Source organism: Lissotriton vulgaris, chromosome 2_1 (assembly GCF_964263255.1).
Source record: "Lissotriton vulgaris chromosome 2_1, aLisVul1.2, whole genome shotgun sequence".
Classification (NCBI taxonomy): domain Eukaryota; kingdom Metazoa; phylum Chordata; class Amphibia; order Caudata; family Salamandridae; genus Lissotriton; species Lissotriton vulgaris.
Window position 1 is genome coordinate 1,470,273,836 of NC_141687.1, and position 22,635 is coordinate 1,470,296,470.

The 22,635-nt window shown below is 43.9% G+C and overlaps 1 protein-coding gene across 1 annotated transcript in view; it reads right to left on the reverse strand.

Annotated features, from left to right (window-relative positions):
• Window positions 1–22,635, reverse strand: part of CFAP221 (cilia and flagella associated protein 221) — a 663,664-nt gene that overhangs the window by 583,568 nt on the left and 57,461 nt on the right. Inside the window, exon 2 of the mRNA XM_086957336.1 lies at window positions 15,229–15,413. Coding sequence (XP_086813462.1) covers window positions 15,229–15,364 — 136 coding nt within the window. The 5' untranslated portion in view covers window positions 15,365–15,413. The remainder of the gene's footprint in view (window positions 1–15,228; window positions 15,414–22,635) is intronic.

The following is a 22,635-nucleotide window of genomic DNA, read 5'->3' on the forward strand; positions in this document are numbered from 1 at the left end:
TTTTAGCCGCTTGGAATGTTAGGCATGTGTTTTCATGTCATAGGAGACAAGCGATTATTGGTGTGTGCAGTATTTCATCGTCTGGGTTTGCCCATATCCCATATTCATATGAAATTCCATTCATTCTCGAAACGAGATATCCAGAAGTTTCAGCAGGGTGTGTGAAAGGAAACATATTATATCTTCTCACTTTTTCAGGGACTACATAGTGTAGGGTGTTATCTCATCTGGTCATGTCTTTTAGGTCTATGATCTAAGTTTTCAGAAACCAAATGTCTCATCATCAGTCAGGGGTGTTGTCATGCCTGCTTTCCACATTGCCATCTTTTTTTAACCATTTCCATTCAAATATGAAAGGTGCCAACTCAGACCTTCTTACTCACCACAATTTAACTGACACCTGGCGATTACTGACCCTGCTGATGGAAAATATAGTTATCTTTCGTGTCTCCTTAAGACCATATCACAAATAGATTAGTTGTTGCAAACCCCACTCTTACCAAATGTCTTGCAATGTGATATTCTTGGGATAGGATTATCCGGGGTTCCCTATTATACTTAGCTTTGCAATTCGAACATGATGAATTAGGGTGACTGCATGTAGTGATACACAAGACAAGAAATTATTGTATTTCTACAAACAAAATAAGTGAGAGAAAAAAAAGAATTCACACCATCTGCACAGATATTATTGGCAGTAGGCAAGACAACTAGGAGTGGGTTCATAATGAGAGAATCAGTACTGGCCAAATCAAAATCTAAAACCAAACAACTGAGAGTAGTGATACAGATCAGGGACTTTGCACTGCACTATAACGTTGGACCATCCCTTAACCTGAACCGACAACTGCCAAAAGGATGCTCATTGCCTTTTTTTACAGGCAAGGTAGAATGAGTGCTAATGAAAGAAAGTCATTAACGCTATGAATATGAGAGAAAGCCGGAAGACTACTAGTTGGACCATAGCACCAAAAAGAATCACAGGCCTGTTTCTCAGCCCCCCCCCGCACCACAGAGGGACATCTATCAGCCCACCCTGTAGACAAAGCTGAGGGAAATCCCCTTACCATGAGACTCTGTATAGCTAAGAAATAATTGCTACCAGACCACTGGAGAAAGCATTCCAAAGTAATCTGCACCTAATAAGACTATTCCCTGAGAATACTGTCTTGTTAGAAGGTGAGTTGACTGAGGAAGAAACAGCTGGAGCCTTATCTCCTTTCCCAGTACGAAAATCACCTATGGAGGATGGGTTCCCTGGTGAATTTTACAAGACAGGCAAATCACTCTTATTACTCTTGCTGTATGCGCATTTAAAGAGGCGAAACGGGTCCACCACCTTGAGCCAGATCTTCAACAATGCCATCATATTCACATATCAAAAAAGAAAGCAAGGATTCCCAGAACTGCACCAGTTACCGGTCAACATCTCAGGTAAATGTTGATGTAGAGATCCTAGCAAAAATTCTTGAAACCAGGTTACTCAGGGTTATGTCTTGTGACATTTGTCAAGACACCATCTTATTGCTTCGACCCATCAAGTTTGAAAGACAAAACTTGATTCTACAGAATGCATAGCCCTCTTGCTCAATGCTGAGAAAGCATTTGATTAGGTGGAGTGGAGATACATATTTAGAACCCCAGAGAGCTGGATTGGGAGAAAACTTCATATCTAACATGCATTGAGTTTAAGGTGTCCCATTAGCAACCATTAATTACAATGGATAGACGTAAGGTATTGCACTAGGCAGGGATGGAAAGAAAACAACCTGACCCTCTTAGGACCAAAACCTACTGCATAGAAACACTCAGTCAGCTACCTGGTAAACATATATCTGTTATAGGGGAGTGTGGGAAGTCAGACGAGAAATATAGAGACTCTAAGTGAATCTATATACGCAGTCGATACATTCACTGCTCCAGACAGAATTCCACACTTACATTGGAAGAAACAGTTCACCTTTCAAAATCAGCAAAATCCTCAGTGGTCTACACTGGCTTAATGTGGAAGAACTCAAGGATTCCAGTCCTCTTCTCCAGTACCAGGTGGATGCCTCCACACTTGCCATGCTAATGGGTACGGTCCCCAACCTGTTCTTCACTGCCATCATTTAAAACATTTAGAGTTTTATATAGCGCAAACTAGACCCGAAGATATCAGGTATCAGAGCGCTTTACATGAGCACCAGTTTCATTACAGATGGCCACGGTCTTTTTGTTTTTTCGTTAGTCTGGTCTCAATGTCATTTACCTTCCTGTGGAGGGCCTCCAGTAACACCACGAAGACCTATTCCCCAGCAGCAATAGGGGCTTCTATATTGTTACAGAAGTGAACATGGCAATTCTGATAGAGGCCGTTCCTGTGCTCATAATCACTACTTGAGGAAAGTTATGGCACGTCAGCCGGCCCCATCGGTATTCTCCTCAAGTAGAGTGACACTGTCTTCACTCCATCGTAGCAGTATGTCAACAGCTGTGTTAGCAGTCAGGGCTGCTTCTGTATTTTTAGATGCATGCAACCATCATCATGGAATCTCTGAAACATCAAGCGGGGAGGTTTCAACACTGTTATTTCCCCAAACCAATGGCTCTGATCTGTCCCTACTCCTTGCAGGGGAACCAGCACAGGTTCTGCGGTTCAAAAGGTGTTGCTGATAATAAGAAGACTCCTTAATGTCAGTTTCGGTGGGGTCTCAAAACAACATGGCGCATTCCTCCGGGAGAAGCAACCCAGCAATAGTTCACTCTACCATGCCTAGAAGTAGAACATTTAATGAAAGCATACATTCTTAGGTGTTGAGGAGATGGTTTTGGTCCATGACACCTGCCAGGTGTCATGGAAGTGGGCACTGGCATAAGGTGGAGCAATGGCTGGCTGCACAAGCAACAATCCCAGATGTGTATCACTCTTGTATTTAACATAGTAAGAAGGCAATTATCAGTTCCAGAACTACAAAAAGGTTGGGTCCTATTAGAGTTGATAGTAGGAGAGTGCTAACATAGAAGTATTGCTCAGTTCGGTTTGTGAAATCTCTAGCAAGTACAGAAAGCGTGCCTCAGCTGAAGGCAGTAGTATTTTGACTTTCTCTAGACAGCTACGCAATACACAAAAAGATTGCACACATGTTTATCACATTTGTAGCTTGCTGAGAGAAAATTTACCTTTTTCTCCTAATGAGGATAAGAGAGTACTAATGTTTTAATTTATAAATAAAATGTTCTGGGACTTACCAGTAAAGTTACGGAGATTATTTAATAAAATACATTATAATGGGAAAGTTGCAGTGCTAAATAATATTACTTTATAGAAGCTTGAAGACAATGAAACTGGTCAGGGTTGTCTTTCTCTATTAGACTGGCTTTTTACAAAATGTAATTCTAGAGGCAGGCCATTTTTGCTCAGAGAACATGGCTATAGCATAAGGTTCATTTTTAACAGGTGACATAAAAGAGCATGGTCTGTCCTAAATGAAAGGCCTCCCAGTTGGGCTTCTGTAACTCTACAAGTTGCACGGGCAGAGTGACAAATGGTACTTACAGAAGAAGGAAACAGTTAAAATCACCCACAAGTTAAGTATGTGTTTAATAAAGCCACCCCCAGCATTAAACCCACTCCATCCCATGTGAGGCTTTCCTCAAGTTCCATTTGGAAGGTTTTCTACATTTTAATTATCTGCGCCTTCTTCAGAAGATGCTCCTTTGGCAGTGGAAGAAACATCCCTTTTATGGGACGCTTTTTCCCGCCAATTCCGATAGATCCAAGAATGAAATGTGAAATTAATCGCAACGCACCCTAGTGTACACACCCTGAGGAAATATAAAATGTTATGGTCAAGTTGTGTTCCCTAGCGCGTACCCCACCGACTCCATGTACCAGCTTAAAGTGCATGTAACTTCCCTCCTGTGCCAGCTATGAAGACGCAAATACATTTGCGTCCAACGTTAACTTGTCCTCTTTCAGACCCACCCTGAATGGGTTAAATAGTCCGTTCCTAAGTATGCTATGCCAACGTCTTTTTGTAGTGTACTTTACATGTTTTTCCTGCTCTGGCAAAGTAGGCCCTGAATTTCTGCCATCGAGCCTCTTTTCTGGCTTCTGACTATGACAGCCTCAGCCCAGGCTGCCTCTGTACCCGTGAACTCTGACTTACTTCCAGCGCGGCCCCTCGCGCTCAGCTCAGCCTGCTTTCTGCCAAGACTGACTATAACCTTCGAGTTATCTGTTCCGCTCTTCGAAAATGCATTCCTGCCTACCAGCTTCAGTAAACATCCTCCCCAGCTGCAGAGCCAAAGGGCCGACCTGTCTCAGTGCAAGTAATTCATAGCTTCTGTTACCATGCTTCCCTGGAAGGCCCCGTGCCCCCACGTTTCTCATGCAGACACTTAGGCGCTTATACACGCATCCACAGTTAGCATAGAATAGTTTCTGCCCTAGAGACCTTTCCGCCCAGATAATATGGTTCCTAAACATCAGATATCCGATATGATAGAAGTACAAGTTGATCTGACATGCCAGACTTCTGTCTCTTTCCGTCAGTGTAAATGTCAAGTCCCCTGCACCCCTCCAATCACACGTCATGCAGCTGCGCGCGCATCCAAGCTTCCGATTTCTGCTGACATTGCCACATTTCTGCTTGGTGCCACCCACCCGCGTCACCTATCAGTGACGTTTCTAAGCACACACCTCCAGTTCATGCCTCTTGATTACGTACTAGTACCACGTGTATACTGTTATCTTGTCTTCTCTCAACTGTTACGCCTCCTGCACTGTTTCTTATGAAATGAATTACGTATATAAGCTATGTATTGTCAATAAAATGTAGCGCGCTCTATCCCTCTATCCCTTCTGACACCCCTGTGGTGGTCAGAATCCGATATCCTGGTCATGACCATTCCTTTTTGAGGAATAAAACCCCTAAGAACTCTAACACCACGGACTCTGGTTTTTTCTTTCCGATCTGAGTTATTATTGATTAAGTACTTACCTGCATAGAAATTAAGAGAGTAAATTAATTATTTACGTCATTTTGGCGCCCGAATAGGAACCCCTCCCCCACCTCACGCACCGGTTGGCGCATTGCAAGCTCTGTCTCCTGCCATCAGTTAGATGGAACCAACGCGTACCGGCAGGATTTCCTGCATCTCCCTCTGACCCACGGAGGTGACGAAGACTGCGATCAGTGCCCAGACGAGGCGGTGAGGAGTGCGGAGGATCCCGACCAGAGCCTAGCCGAAAGAAGCAAGGTCCGAGGTGTCAAGAGGCCCACCAGGTTTCCCAGTTTTTCCGAAGTTTTCCGAAGTTTCCCGAAGTCGAGCCGAGTCGAGTCGAGTCCAGTCGAGTTTTCCGAGGCCTTCTGTTTCCGTGCTTCCCGGTGAGTACCATTGCTGGGACGTATCTAGACGGGTTTGGGTACACAAGTCCGGTCTGCACTGTTTTTAGGCAGTGTATCTGTACTGTTTAGCAGTATATCTAGTATTCTGAATTTCTGCACTGTTATGCCAGTGTATCTGTACTGTTGAGCAGTACATCCAGTATAAGGGGTAGTCATCTATGTCCCAAATGTCTTTTCATGTGATTAATGTCGTGGTATGAATGTGACCGTTTAAAGTGCATTATTGTGTTTCTTGTGTAAACTAGCTGTATCCAGTATTAAGGAGTAAGGATTGAGTATTCAGTAATAAGCAAACAAGATGCTGTTTTTCAACAAGTTAAAGCAGTTAGGAACTAGGAAAGGGATACTGGAGGAAGAAATTCCTATTCCCCCTAGGGACACTCCAGGTAACTTTATGTATCATAAACATGGCATAGATGCCATATTGTATCTAGACTTATGGGCCGACTATACCAAACACCTAGATGAAAGACACAGATGGCCTGTTACCGGAACATGGGATGCCGAGTGCATCATGAAGGTAGAAGAAGTGCTATGGAAAAAGAAAGCTAGACAATCTCAGAAAGACGCCATAGAATTCTGGCGTAAGGAATCACATAAGCGTGCTGAGAAAGCACTCCGTAGAGAGGACAGACTTAAAGAATCAGACAAGGCCCAAGAAAACGAGTTAGTTACTGAAGGGATCCGAGTAAAAACAGAACAAATAGACCGTGCCCGAAACAATCTCGTAAATGGTATGTATCTCGCGGCCGAGGGTACATCTGAGGCCCTATCAGAAATACCGAAAAACTTACCGCCACCATTAGTTCCAACTAAAGTAATGCATAAGACTACTAAAGACATATTCCTAAATTCTTATCTAGAGGATGTAGCACCGGCTTACACCAATCTGCCTGTTCGTGCCTTGCCCAATGACAGGGACGGGGGTGGCACCCCGCCCCCGGATCATGTCCCGCCAGTACCGCGACAGACCTCCCCCGCTCCGCCAGCCCCGCCACTTCCCATACCCAAAACTGACCTACCGAAACCACATCTACCTGATACTACCAAACGACAAATTCAAGTTCAGATACAGACTCCACAAGGAGATAATGCCCAAGCATCCGCTTCAGGAGGTGCGACCGCGGGTCTACGGACCCCGCCATTAACACACAGATTCAATCTCAGGGATATGCAGAGTCCTCTCACGTTCAGGTCACCCCGACTTGACGCATTTAAAGAAAACCTTTCCGTTTGCAGATACGATCCAGTACCCGGAAAAAACGATCTAATGATATTGGCATCACTACGGTTAAGATCTGCTACTGATATCTTGCTATGCTATGTAGGAATGAAGGACCGTCTAGATAGAATATATGAGTTTGTTCAGACAGGGAAAGACCCTGACAGTATCAAGGATGCCATGGAGAAACAGAAAGTTGACATTCAAGCACAAATACTACGATTTTTTATAAATTGCCTAATAAGAGAACGAGACAGGCCTGGAACAGATCAAAGTGAATTAGATGCACTGAACAAGTGGGGTCAAAATATAGCCGACGGAAAACATGACAAGGGGGCTTGCATAGCCAGTATGTACAAGAAAATCAGAAAAGCAGTGATAACAGCACACCAGAAAGAAAAAGCTTCCTCCGAGGAGGAAGAAGAACTTGAAGAACCAGAACGAGCTACAGATACTATAGCGTATGTAGGTAAGGGAACTTACCTTAGGAAGGGCATCCGTCCGGAAAACAAGAGAGTTTTTCTCTCTGCTTTAACAAATCCGAATTCTTCTGAACACCAGTTCCAGGAGACTGATAAAAGACTACGAGAAAGAATGGGGTACCATGTACTCAATTCGATGGATGAACAAGAACTAGCCCGGTCAGCCATCTTATGGGCCGAAAATCCGGACATATATAATGATGATACCTTAGCACAGACGTTTCTAAACCTTTCCCCAGACGAACAGAAATTAGCAGGTGTATACATGATTCAGCACCTCCTCACGAAATACAGAAATAAACATTCCGATCCAGGTCCCTTACACGAAACATTAGAAGCACTACTCATGGATAGATGGAGAGGTTTCAGTACCAAGTTAATACAAATTATTCTAGAACAACGACATAAATATAACACTTTCATAAGTTCTGAATATGTTCCGGCCCCGCCTCCAGAAAGAAAAACGCACCACATGCAATGCGGAAGTGGCATTGAAAGCCAGAACCCCTTACGAGAAGTACACCCAGTTATGGGTACGGATCATGTCTTGAAACGTGTATATGTACACACGCCACTGACTAAGTTAGAACTGTTAGAAATGAAGAAACTAGTCCCGTGTCATGATAAAGACCCTGCAGGTTTTCACAGAGAGCTTAAAGACATGTTACTGATGGGGGATTACACGTATGATGATATCATGAAAATGTTGAAGGTGCTGTTGCCCACGGGCATTTACGAGAAATTAAAGGAAAAAGAATGGGAGGTGGGGGACACAAAGATTGCATGGGCAGAAATAGAAGACGAAGAAAGCAAACGTGTCCCAGGGGTAGGCCTTGGGGACAAGACTAAAGCATTACCCGGATTAATAGTACAGGTTTTGCCAAGATTATTGACAACTAGAAAGGAAGATTGGGACGCAATCTCGTCCTGTAAACAGAAACATGAGGAAGATACTAGTGACTTCTATTCCAGATTTGAGAAATGTTTCATTATAAATAGTGGCCTAAAACCAAGTAGCGAATCATATCCACACCTTTTTGTATCAAAACTAGTCGAGAACTCCCTACCATTAGTTAAAAATTGAGTGTACAAAGTTGAAAGTACTTGGCAGGCAAATACGCCATCCCAGATGTTACAAATGTTACAATATCATCAGAATAGAATTAGAGAAGAACAAGATCAGGAACAGAAACGTATGAAAGACACAAAAATGAAAATGTTAGTAGCTCAGACGGTCCCAGTCGATGGTCAGAGAAAAGGTGGGACCCAGACAAGTCACACTACAGCTCCCGTTAAAGGGACATGTAATTACTGTAAACAGCCAGGTCATTACGTACATGAATGCCCAGTCCTGAAACATAACATAGCAACAGGTAAAACTAAAGAAAGACCGCATCCACCTAGACAAGATCAGGTTCAGCAACAGACCTCACAAAATGTACAGCCAATGCAGAATACACAGCCTATGCATGCTCCATCTCATACAGCACAGACAGTAGCAGGACCACAGCCCATTGCCGCGACTCAGCAAGTTTCGCAACAGATGTACCAGTATGCCCAATCTGCATATCCAGATTACCCCCGATATACATGAAACAGCCTAGAGAGGGAAGGTGGTTTGCCTCTTATTGAAATTCCTGTAGATCAAGAAGGTCCTTATGTACACAGTCACGTATTGGGAAAAGACAGAAAGTTTTTAATTGACACAGGGGCAAGCCGCACCACAATCAGTCATAATGAAGTTCCAGGGGCACCCCTCTCAGGCTCACAGAATGTTTCCCTTGGTTTTTCAGGACAGCCTATTGTAAATGAAGTATCGGAACCAGTACCCTTGGCTGTGGGTCCATTATCACGAGTTACAGATTTGCTACTTACGAACTCATGCCCAGAAAATCTGTTAGGAATTAAAACTCTGAAGGCTCTAGGAGCTATAATATGCTGTTCCCCGGAGGGAGTTAGACTGTTTCTACGGGATTTCAAGGGTCATTATGTTTTACGAGAATTTGATGTCAGATTGAAAAATGTACCAGATCACCTATGGGCAAAAGGCCCAGCTGACGTAGGTTGTATGCATATCACTCCATACCGTGTTTCACTCAAGCCAGGAGTTGTTCTACCCAGAATCAGACAATACAAGTTACCACCCGATGCTGTAGTGGCTTTACTGAAAATCATTGAAGAACTTATTGCCCAGGGAGTGGTCGTAGAGACCGACTCCAATATCTGTAATTCACCCATCATTCCAATTCTTAAACGTACTGACCCCAATGCACCGCCAGTATATCGGCTGGTGATTGATCTTCGAGAACTGAATAAATGTATTGTACCACAGTACCCTGTGGTCCCCGATATCTCTTCCCTATTGACTGCTATTGATTCGGAAGCAACGTTCTTTACTGTAATTGACCTCAAGAACGCTTTCTTTAGTGTACCTATTGATCCGGAGAGCCAATATCTCTTCGGATTCAGTTTAAATGGACGAAGTTTCAAATTTTCCCGCGCACCTCAAGGATTCACAGAAAGCCCCAGCATCTATAGTCAAGCACTGAAAAGACAACTAGATTGTATTCAAATGCCGGTTAACACAGCCTTACTGCAATACGTCGATGATCTACTGATCACCGCACGAAGTGAGCCCGAATGTGAACAAGCATCACTGACAGTTTTACATTTTCTGGCAGACAAGGGACACAAGGTGTCTCCTTCGAAGCTGCAATTCTGTGTTCAGCAAGTTGTGTACTTGGGTCACTTGCTGTCCAAAGTGGGGAGACAGCTCACTCCCGATCGCATTCAGTTAATTGTAAACATGCCACGACCCCAGACACAAAAGGAAGTGCGGGCCTTCATAGGCCTCACCTCGTACTGCAGACAATGGATTCCTCAATATGCATTTCTAGCTAAACCACTCATCCAGTTAACGACGCAGGAGGCAGCAACTTCGACTGCCCTCCCTTGGACTCAGGAACATACACAAGCCTTTGAGGAATTAAAGAAAGCATTATGCCAAGCACCAGTTCTAGCGACACCATGTTACAGCAAACCGTTTACACTTTTTGTTACAGAACGTGATGGTACAGCATTGTCTGTCCTCACTCAAGATCAAGCAGGTTCACATAAGCCTTGCGCTTATTTTTCAAGTACTTTGGATTCAGTAGCCCAGGCACTCCCTGCGTGCTTAAAGTCAGTAGCAGCAACAGCGTTAGCAATAAGACAGAGCGATTCAATTGTTTTAGGCCATCAGTTAACAGTACAAGTTCCACACTCTGTAGAGGTTCTGTTAAACAGAACCCAGACTCAACACTTGACTATAGCGCGACTGACAGGTTACGAATTGACACTATTCCAGCCACACATAGAAATCAGACGCTGCAGTATCCTGAACCCAGCAACACTGTTACCTACCATTATGACAGATCCAGCTCCGCATGATTGCATAGAGATCATTAATGCAGTAACAAAGCCCCGACGAGACTTAACAGATGTTCCATTGACAAATCCAGACCTGACACTTTATGTGGATGGTTCATGTTTAAGAACAAGTACAGGAGAGTTAGTGGCCGCATATGCAGTGACCACTGAAACTGAAGTTAAAGAAACACATCGTATTGATACACTGTCTGCTCAAGCGGCAGAGCTCATCGCTCTGACCCGAGCCTGTATTCTAGCCAAGAACAGAAATGTCAACATATACACTGATTCCCGTTATGCGTTCGGAGTTGTACACGACTTCGGCATGTTATGGCAAGAACGAGGTTTTCTGACCTCTCACGGTACCAAGATCCAACATGGTCCCCTCATTCAAGCACTGTTAGAAGCAATACATCTGCCTTCAGGAATATCCGTCATGAAGTGTAAAGCACATACTAAAGTCACAGATTCTGTTTCCCAGGGTAACGACCTGGCAGACTAGACAGCAAAACGTACAGCATTGACTGACACTCAGACAACTGACACAACAAAGACAATAGGACCGACAAATTGCATGACAGTCAGGGATCCCGCACTAGATGTTATTGATATTCAGACACACGCTACCCCAGAAGAAATAAAGAAATGGATGGAACTAGGAGGGATCCAGACAGATCAAGGTTGGATGACGAAGGGAAAATCTACATGGTTTCTCCCTGACTCTATGGTTCAAATCATGATTAATACAGCACATAGCCCAGCACACCTAGGAGAGAAAGCGATGTTAGACAGTTTACAAAATCTTTGGAACAATAAACACTTACGAGCAGCAGCGAAACTGAAAGTGCGTACTTGCATGATCTGTTGTCAGTTCAATCCAGGTAAAAGCGTCCCTGTAGAGCAAGGTGGATTTCATTCTCCCGATCACCCTTTTGAAGTCCTCCAGATGGATTATATCCAGATGGACCGTTGTCGAGGATTTAAATATGTTCTCGTAGTTGTCTGTGCTCTGTCCCGCTGGACCGAAGCATACCCAGTCCCAGATTACACTGCTCCGACCACTGCCAAGCAGCTGGTTCGTGAATTCTTCCCACGATACGGCTTGCCTCGTGTCGTGTATTCAGATAACGGTCAGCCATTCTCATCTGCATTAATGAAAGAAGTTTCTTTATTACTAGGATACCAGTGGAAATTCCATTGTGTCCGACATCCCGAAGCCGCAGGCCTTGTAGAGAGGCATAACCAGACACTAAAGATCCGCCTTGCCAAAAGATGTCAGGAGAAAGGGGTCGACTGGATAGTCGCCCTGCCAGTGGCACTATTCTATATGAGAATGGTTGCCCATTCGAGATCAGGGCTATCCCCGTACGAGGTGGTCTTTGGCAGACCACCGAATATGTGGGGGACGCCCATTCCGAAAAAGATTACTGATGTTGATTGTAACATGTTGACAGATTACCTTGCCTCCTTGATGTCTGCACTCCAATCATGTCGTTCACAGGTTGCCGCAGCCTTCCCTGACAACACTGATGTAAAGCCGCATGACGTCCGTCCTGGGGACCTCGTCCTAGTGCGCAATTTTGATAGGAAGAGTCCGTTGGAGCCCCGCTGGAAATCACCGAAGACCGTCCTTCTCACCACGAGGACTGCCGTGAAGATCGAAGGGAGAAAGGGGTGGGTTCACACGAGTCATGTGAAAAAATTCTTTGGACTGAAACCTGATCGAGACTCGTCCACCCCCACCAAAGACTGTGTTGAGCCTAAAGACTTTACAGAATCTGAACGAGAAAAAACTCCCCAAGAGGAGTACCGCATGAAACTCCGATCTAGCAAGTCAGACAGTTTAATTGTTTAAGTCCTCCCCTAGGTGAATCGGTTAAATAGTTTCTGACATGTATCCCCTAGATCGAGATAGAGAGAGAGAATATAAGAAACGTACATATTGTAAATCACTTCGTAGTCACTGTATAGTGACACTATTAATCATGCTTATTCTGAGTATTTTAATTATTGTTGCTAGCATCCTTTTACCTATTTTCAAGCGTGAACAACCTGTCTACAATGTCTCTGCTGAACACACTTTTAACAAGTTACCTCCACATGAACTCTCCTACAGACTTGCGCTGCGCAACAACACGTTCATCAGTATGTTACATCATTCCCATCAAACTAACAATGCTACAGACTGCTGGATATGTGGCCGACTCCCTCCCTACCAGAATTACAAGGGAGCTCTGCCCCTCTTTCCGTACCCGTTCACTCACAATGGCTCCCGCGGTGCATGGTTTAAAATAATTAATTCTTTAGATCCTGATATTGCTGTTTTCGATGGGGGCTGGGTTTGGGGAAACCTGAACTTGGTCCTGCTCGACGTTTGTTACCCAGATAAGGAGGGACTCCCCACTAGAATAGGAACTGATCTAGAAAATGAAGTGTATGGATTAGGTAACTATACAATTAGCCTTATGATTCTTACTGTTGAGTCCGAAGACGCACCTGTTATACCCACTATGTCAGTATTGCCAGTTACTGGTGAATTATGTATCAGGAAGAAAGGTTCAGTACACTTAGGTCATAGTAAATGTACTACTGTGGTCGAATTCAGTGATCATGGTAAATCGTCCTTTAAAGCTATTCGTCATTCTTATTTTGTTTGTGGTCATACCGCATACATACGTCTACCTCCAGATTGGGATGGTACCTGTTACATTGCATTCCTTCTGCCACCTGTTTTCCTAGCTCCCCCTGATTACCATAGGAATACCAATCTAGTAAAGAATAGACCCAGAAGAGATATTCCACTTGTCGACTACACAGAAACGGCATGGGAACAGTACACCGATTTTAATAAAGGATTCTTTTTCTTTTTAGGACCTGTTCAGAATAGTAAATTAATACGTAGATTAACTAGAACGCTTGAAGCAGTAGTGAATGAAACTGCCTCCGCCTTAGGTAACTTAACAGAAGAACAGTCCGCCATGCGGGTTGTTGTCCTTCAGAACCGTCTTGTTATTGACGTCATCTTGGCAGATAGAGGCGGAGCTTGTAAGGTCATCGGGTCAAGTTGCTGTGTTTTCATACCACAAAATGCACCATCTGTATATCAAGCTATTACACGTCTCCATAAAATTGCAAATCAGATACATCAGGATCCAGGCACCTGGACTTGGTCCGGTTGGTTCTGGACAACGTTAACCGCTTGGGGATGGAAGATCCTATCCTTCCTAGGCATTGGCCTAGTCCTAGTATTCAGTTGCTGCCTGTGCCTGCAGTGTGGGCCAGCGATTTGTGGACTATGTGCCACCTCTTGTATTGAGCATTCCAGTTTTTTCTCAAAACGTAAAAGAAAGAAAGATGAGCAAATGATGTTACAAGAACAAACTGATCGATTCATGAGGATCGATATATCATGAAGGGTCCGTAGGGAACAAGGAGGGAATGAGGAAATATAAAATTTTATGGTCAAGTTGTGTTCCCTAGCGCGTACCCCACCGACTCCATGTACCAGCTTAAAGTGCATGTAACTTCCCTCCTGTGCCAGCTATGAAGACGCAAATACATTTGCGTCCAACGTTAACTTGTCCTCTTTCAGACCCACCCTGAATGGGTTAAATAGTCCGTTCCTAAGTATGCTATGCCAACGTCTTTTTGTAGTGTACTTTACATGTTTTTCCTGCTCTGGCAAAGTAGGCCCTGAATTTCTGCCATCGAGCCTCTTTTCTGGCTTCTGACTATGACAGCCTCAGCCCAGGCTGCCTCTGTACCCGTGAACTCTGACTTACTTCCAGCGCGGCCCCTCGCGCTCAGCTCAGCCTGCTTTCTGCCAAGACTGACTATAACCTTCGAGTTATCTGTTCCGCTCTTCGAAAATGCATTCCTGCCTACCAGCTTCAGTAAACATCCTCCCCAGCTGCAGAGCCAAAGGGCCGACCTGTCTCAGTGCAAGTAATTCATAGCTTCTGTTACCATGCTTCCCTGGAAGGCCCCGTGCCCCCACGTTTCTCATGCAGACACTTAGGCGCTTATACACGCATCCACAGTTAGCATAGAATAGTTTCTGCCCTAGAGACCTTTCCGCCCAGATAATATGGTTCCTAAACATCAGATATCCGATATGATAGAAGTACAAGTTGATCTGACATGCCAGACTTCTGTCTCTTTCCGTCAGTGTAAATGTCAAGTCCCCTGCACCCCTCCAATCACACGTCATGCAGCTGCGCGCGCATCCAAGCTTCCGATTTCTGCTGACATTGCCACATTTCTGCTTGGTGCCACCCACCCGCGTCACCTATCAGTGACGTTTCTAAGCACACACCTCCAGTTCACGCCTCTTGATTACGTACTAGTACCACGTGTATACTGTTATCTTGTCTTCTCTCAACTGTTACGCCTCCTGCACTGTTTCTTATGAAATGAATTACGTATATAAGCTATGTATTGTCAATAAAATGTAGCGCGCTCTATCCCTCTATCCCTTCTGACACCCCTGTGGTGGTCAGAATCCGATATCCTGGTCATGACCATTCCTTTTTGAGGAATAAAACCCCTAAGAACTCTAACACCACGGACTCTGGTTTTTTCTTTCCGATCTGAGTTATTATTGATTAAGTACTTACCTGCATAGAAATTAAGAGAGTAAATTAATTATTTACGTCAACCCAACAAGTCATGCTTATTTTCCAACAGGTATTTAGTAAAACAATCAGCTTCAAAAAAGACTTACTTGATTCTAGCAGATGATTAGGCACATTTCCTTTTTTAGGTTCCTCCACTAGGCTTTTCAAAAGGAGAGATGGAACCTTCTTAAATCTGCTTTCATGGTTGCTGAACGCAACCGGAATAGATTGTGCGACCTCCATTTTCGCAGAACAATCTTTATCTCAGCTGCAGACACTGCATCCCTTTACCCTAAAATAAAAGAAACATTTATAATGAAGATGCCGCTATTATAAAAGAGTGGCAGGCCATAAAAGAACAAACCTTTTTGCTAGAAGAGACACATTAGGTAGCTTTGTATACATGAACAGTGCATTGCGCATTACGTGTTACATTGCATGTAACTGTAGACAGTAAACAATATATACAGCATAATAAATTGTAATGTTCCCCTGTATATCCTGTTGAAAGTAGTGTCTGGTGATGCAGGCAAGCAAACAGAGGTATTGTTACCTCAGCTTGCACCTGGAAAGCTTTTATACCAAATGTAGTGTTCCTGCTAGAATTTGTTAAACATGACGCTTGGCTTATTTTGGAAAGAAATGTGGAATAGATCTTGTCCAAAATAGGTACATTTCTTGTAGTATATATGTATGCATGTATATGGTATTTCTTTAGGTACATTTGTGGTATATATGTATGTATATGGTATATCTATAGTGTGAACCTAGTCAAAAGGTAGAAGAGCACGGAACATGGTCAAAGAGAAGCCTAACGTAAACGGGAAATAGGAAAGGAATCAGGGTTGTAGATGGTTAATGCATTGTAATGCCGTATTCTTTAAAGAGGTCATTGTTAACTCCTTGCTAAATTGGAGAGGCTTTGATTGACAATGGGATGTTGTCCCAGATACTGGGTGCATAGATGGAAAGGGCCTGCTGTCTTGCTTTTTCTTTTGTACATTTCTTAGTCTGTAGTCTGATGATGTCCTGGATGCGGGTGTGCCAAGAACCACCAGAGATGGTGAGCTTGTCTGCAATATAAGCAGGCGTACTGATCGTGATGACTGTAGTGTTTTTCGAAATGTATACATTAGGTTCAGTTGTTTTTAGTTTGGTGAGAATCTACACCCGTTCGAAGGCTGGTGCTTATAGAGAGCAGGAAATGTTTTACCTCATGTTGTTTTTTTTACCCAAATCTAGGAACTACTGTATGCATGAATGTATGCCTGAAAGTGCGTTGCCGAACCCTAGCTTGGAAGCAACTACAGTGCTTGCCATCATTAAAAAGTGAAAATAGGAATAACAAAGTGGGGAGATTAGCCCCCAAAGTATTTCATTAAATATTTATCAAAGTCATTGGATTTGGTCACAAAAGAGAAATGTGAAGTGTCTGAAATAGATTGAGATGGCCCAAAAAGAGGGGTATGAAATTGTTTTGTAAGTAGTTTTGCTTCATATCCTTACCATGCGTGTGAGTCGGATCTCCCAACTTTCCACCACTAGGGCTATTTCATTAGAGTATGCTGCCAACTGCAGGCGGTTTGGTGCAAGGTGAGAGACATGCAAGAGAAACTCTCTAGAGAGAGGTTGAGATAGAAACTGCAGACTAAGAAACCGAAAAAGATGCCCTACCAATTTAACCGAAATAAAGCAGTAAATCAGGGATGGCTATCCTAGATGCACACTATGTGGAAAAAGCTTGAAGCAGAAATTCCACATGTTCATGGGTGATTCAAAGGAGAACAGTCAAAACAAAAGCAAGTAGCCAGTGGAGGCTTTCCGCCTTTGTATTTGTGTGTGGGGGGCGACACCTTCTTCTCTCCTTTGCTGCGGCAGGGTTCGGCAGAGACGTTTGAAGGCATGGGCAAATGGGGCTCTGAACAAGGCCGCAGCCTTTAAGGGGGCCCACTTACGGCCAGCTCTGTTCTGCAGAGAGTCTTGCCCTAATGACTGTGAATAATTCTTAAACAAATTGTTTTGAACACCGTTTTCCATTAATTTATTTTTAATGTGGGTGAGGTGTGAGGGTTTATTACAAACATTTTGCAGAGGAATGTTGTGTTTATTTTTCATGCAACATCCATAAAAATATTATTTTAGATCAAAACAGGATCTCACACATGAGAAATGGGAGGGTGTCACAGAGATCATTTGCAGTAATATTAGTGAGCTGCTGTTGTGTTACAGTATTGAAAACACAATTCAATATCGACATAGACGCATTTAACATTTGGACGAGAGGGTCTGTGCACCGTCAGTGACCTGCCAAAGAGCATGAAAGAGCTGAAATTGGATCATATATTCAAACGTTTCTGAATAGGTGCTTCAAGGGCCCCCAAAATCCTTAAGATGTCCATGGGGGTCAAGCAGCTACTGCCCTAGCCCCCAGCAGCATGTGTAAGAGTCCGGATTCTTCAGGCACAGACTATCAGGCCTGGAGTTTTCACAATAATTTGAGGTTTAGAGTCATTAGAAATTGCAGGTGGTGGAATTCCAACTGGAGTTATCAGTGCAGGTGAAATGTCACCACTCGCCATGAGAAGCTCTGTGGTAAATGTTTGAATATGTATAAATAAAGAGGAGTCACATCTTCCGTGAAATTATTATTTCCTCTGGATATTTCATTCAGTTTAGCGGAAGTAACATAAGAATGGAGAATTGTCAGAAATAATTGTTTTCTGTGAAATAAATTAAAGCCTCCCACCTAACACACAAATCATTCATCCACTCAGAGGTGACAAAAACCTTTCATAGTATTTCATAAAATTCGAAAATTACTTTCACAGAATACTGAGGATCATATACTGCAGGTATAAAAGCATGTTGAAGCTTCTTCAGTACTCTACGGACAGTCTCTAGCTCCCTCCCTGCCTTAATTTTGCTCAATAGTAAAAAGGTCAACTATGAATCTGTTCTTGCAGACAATTCAGGTACTTTAGGAAATCAAAATTATGTAATGCACCCTGATCCGCAATGAAGAATTTTGTGGGTTAGCCCAGGTAGAACTGTACATATGTACCCATAGAAACTTTAATTATACTTGTATATCCCATCATATATGTGCAATAGTCTTTTTTTACTTTAATTTTACTTCTTGAACAATTTTGGTTCCCTAAGTTTAGTTATATAAAGCAAGCCTAGGCAACATCAAAGATGCCCAATATTTAAATATAGAGTTGGGAAATCACTCCTGAGTCAAGAGGAGCTAACCCAGATATCTTGACTGGGGATGAATGTTTGATTTGCTCTGCATTCCGCCCATCATCTGTGTGTTGTTAGAAATGGGATTTCTAGTTGGCTAGGGCATGCACCTAAGCAAGGCAGAAACCACCACTCTAGCAGGGACATCTTAAGAATTTCGGGGGCCCTGGGCCAAACATATTTTTGGGGCCCCTGTTTGGAACAACTTTGAATTCATGATTCAATATCAGCTCTTACATGCCCTTTTTGGCCAGGTCACTGACAGTGCACATTCGCACTCGTCTAAATTCTAAATGTGTTTGCATTTAATATTAAAGGACAATGACGTGTTTTCAATGTTGTTACCCAGCAGCAGCTCACTAACATTACTACAAATAATCTCTGTGACACACTCCCATTTCTCATATGTGAGGTCCTATTGTGATTTAAAAAAAATATTTTTTACGGACTTTGCATGAACCATAAACACAACATTTCTCTCTGCAAAATGTCTGGATTAGACTCTCAAACACAACCCATATTAAAAATAAATGAAAGGAAATTGTTATTAAAAAAAATAGGTTTAAGAATTATCCGAGATCCTCAGGCCAAGACTCACTGCAGAACAGATCTGACTCTATCAGGAGGCCCCCTGAAGGGCTGGGGCCCTGGGCCAGAGCCCACTTTGCACATGCCTTAAAACATCTCTGCACTCTAGTCAAGGCAAGGGAGTTACAAGCTGAAGATAACCACTGCTCATCCCCTTGGTAGCTTGCCAAGAGCAGTCAGGCTTATCCCAGATGCAATGTGTAAAGCGTTTGCGCAACACAATGTAGGACCTTCCCAATGGCTCTCTGGCTGCCAATGCAGCCAAATCACTGGTGCACAAATGTGTTGGGGACAGGGGGTGTATCTCATCCCTTCCTTATCCACACAAAGAAATGCCCTCCCCAAACGTTGCAGCTGCCAGCGCTCTCATGGTGCAGCTGGGGAAACAAGCACCGGCACCACGGTGCCTCGTGAGCCCCACTGGGACTCTAAAACCCAAATGGCTCCCATGTTCCAGCTGCCTGCGCTCTCGCAGTGCAGCTGTGTTAAGCAATAGGGGCAATGGCCACAACTGAGCAAGTTGGAGCCCCACTCTGGGGCTCTGGAACACAGGATTGCCTCCATGGTGCAGCTGCCCGTAACGGCGGTGCAGCTGTGAAGATTGATAAGGTACTGGCACTACACGGGCCTCAGGAGCACCAACATGGCTCCAGGCACAGACAACGTGCCTCGACCAACCCTCAACAGCTCACGTCTCAGCCCCCACTCACCGAGGCTCTGTGGAGCTGTTCTCAGCCTCCTATGGTCTCCTCTGGTCCTCAGGCACCGGCAAAGTGCCTCGACAGGTCCCGCTCTAGGGACCTCTCCTGGCTTCACCCGGTCCCTCTCCTGGGACATGGGACTTTGGCGTGGAGCCCGCGAGGGCTCTGTACGGCTTCCCCACCGCAGAGGGAGGTGGAAATGGAGCCTTCGAGGCTCCGGGCTGCTGACAGAAGGCCCTGCCCACAGTCAGGCGGCGCTTGCCTGACTTCCTGGTCGCTGCTCACAACGGCTCCTTCTTTCGGCGCTGCAAAGTGCGAGGTAGTATCCCGCCTTAAAACGAACCTCAAATGCGGGGTGGCCATCAGCTTTTTAAATATGTATGAAAGCGGTGGTCTCCCGCTCGTATTGGCAAAACGCGGGTGGGCTCCCGCTCTTCTGCACAAATGTGGGATGGGCTCCCGCACAGCAAACACAAAATGCTGGGTGGACTCCCACTTCTCTCGCATACAGGTGGGGGAATCCTCATGTCGGGATTCCCTCAAAGTAAACAATGCTGGCACAAGATGTACACTCTGTAAGTCTTTGACAAAATACATGTGACTGATGATGTTAACAGAGGGAAAGTAGAGCTATTACTGACCCTTTATTATGAGTGGATTCTTGTACACTATAATGCGGAGACTGTTTCTCTTGAGTAGTTCTCTCATCGCTCAAAGGACATTTCACCATCATTCTTGTGTGATTTGGAGATGTCTGCAGTGTTTTCCTTAACCTTTGATTCCACTGGAGTTGCAAGATTTAGTATTACATCCTGTAATAGTGTGATCTTGTTATTTTGCTGGCATAGCATTAAATGCATATCATGAAAATGGCCATCAATCTTTTTCTGATGAAGCATCCTTTTCTGCGTGTTAATCTCATTACCCATTACATTTTGGAAATTGCCTCTCTGACAACTTTTATGAAAAAACTTGGCTCCGTCATTAAAGGAAGTAAAAAAAATTCCTTGGCCCTCTTCACTTGCTTCTGACTTCAAGGCTTGTCAAATGACAACTCACCCTCCCCCTCTTCTTGGCCTGGGCCAGCTCCTGTGCTTGTGTCTGTAGACCTGACAGAACTATGATCAGAGGCTCATCATTACTAAGGGACTCTTCTGATTGTAACTCTGACTCCCAATCAGAATCTTCGTTCAGGTATTCATCACTGAGGTTTTCAGGTTCGCTTCCTCAACTAGGATTTTCTGCTAGCACTGCTTCCTTGACCATATGGGCACCCAACATCCTGTTAGTGACCAATATTCCAGATATAACAGTCAGGAGTGTTGGAGAGTCACTTAGACTGAGCCATTCTGCTAAAGAGTCACAACTGACAATAGTCACTAGATTCAGGGAAGTACATAGCAGTTGCGCTGGTGCCTTCAACCCCCCCCATCCCATAGTACTCATAATATTGGATGAGTTCTGGTACCAAGAGGGGTGGGCCAGGGGAATTCCCAGTTGGTGTCACTGATATCATTGATTTGGGAGCCTGTAATTAAGAGAATTACAAACAGGGTTTCTTTCAAGATGGGAAGGAGATCCGGGGATATCCACACTTCCAGAAACTGAAATGAGAAGCAGAGGCCATTGAGGATGGATAGAGGAAGGATGCTGAGTGCTGGGAGACCTTGTATGAGGGAGAAGACTTTATAGGGTTTGAATAAGCTAGACAGAGATTTCCAATCGGGGTAGGGCAACTTACAACATTTTCTAGAGTGACAATGGCTGTACAACTCACATGGGGAGGGTGTCCGGGACGTCTGCCCAAATCCAAAACAATGACAACTATCACTAAACTTACACAGAGAGGGAGAACAATTTCCAAAATCTTTGGGAGACTCATCCAGAATCAATAACTAACCCCACTAGTAACCATAGCGAGATGAAAGCAAGATAATGGAGCACCATTTACAGATGGGGAGTGAAATTGAATATTGATTTACTACAAAACAGTAACCAGGAATCCAAGATTTCGCCTTACTCAGTTTAAAATTCTACACCCTGCCATGTTAGCTAAAAATACTGAATAAAATATAGCCAAACAGATCACACAAGAATGAATGAGGTGCCGCCATGAAAACACTGACTTCTTTCATGAAATGGTCATACTCAGTTGTGGGGAAATTTTGGAAACTAGTAGTGGCTTCCCAGAGAGCAGAATCTAAAAATGAAATAGCATACTCTAATACATTGTATTCTGTGTCTACAACCTTAAACTAAAAAAGCAAAAAATCACTATAGATTTGTTACTGCAAGCTCAAAGGAGAATATTTACATGCTGGTTATAACCATCTGTTCCCTCCCTGAATATGTGAAGAAAAATTCGAAATATTGTGTGGTGTTCACATAGTTTAATCAACATTGTTATGTACTTTGCATTTTGCGCTTCCATGTGTAAAAGCATCTGTGGGGTTTTGTTGTATGGACTTAAGGTTCCACTCTAGAATCCAGTGTCCACCAGGTTCTTAAGAATAATGGGAGGAAGTCATTCGGGAGCTGTGTCGTGTCTGGAGCGGTTTGGGGTGATCTTCAGGACTTACTTTATTCAATAAATCTATTTTATTCCACAATGGAAGTTGCCACGTATTACATGTGGCAACGAGAGGACAGCAGGCTATCCGGACAGGCAGAACTCACACTACAACAAAGTGCATCATGGTTGAAGTACAGCGCATCAGGAAAACAAATATTAACCTAAGGCCCTACGGTGACCACTGGAAGCATCTGGTGTGTGGCTTCCAAAATGGCAGCACTGATAGGTGCAAGTGCATTTATTATCAGATGCGGCTGGCAAGTTGTGGCGAAATAGTGCACAGCATCGGCAGAAGGCTGCACCACCACATGCAAGGAAAATAAACTCTAACGCCCATAGAAACAAACAGAACACCGGCGCCCATCACAATTTGTTGTGTGGCTGCAGTGTTGGCACATGCGTGCATGGGA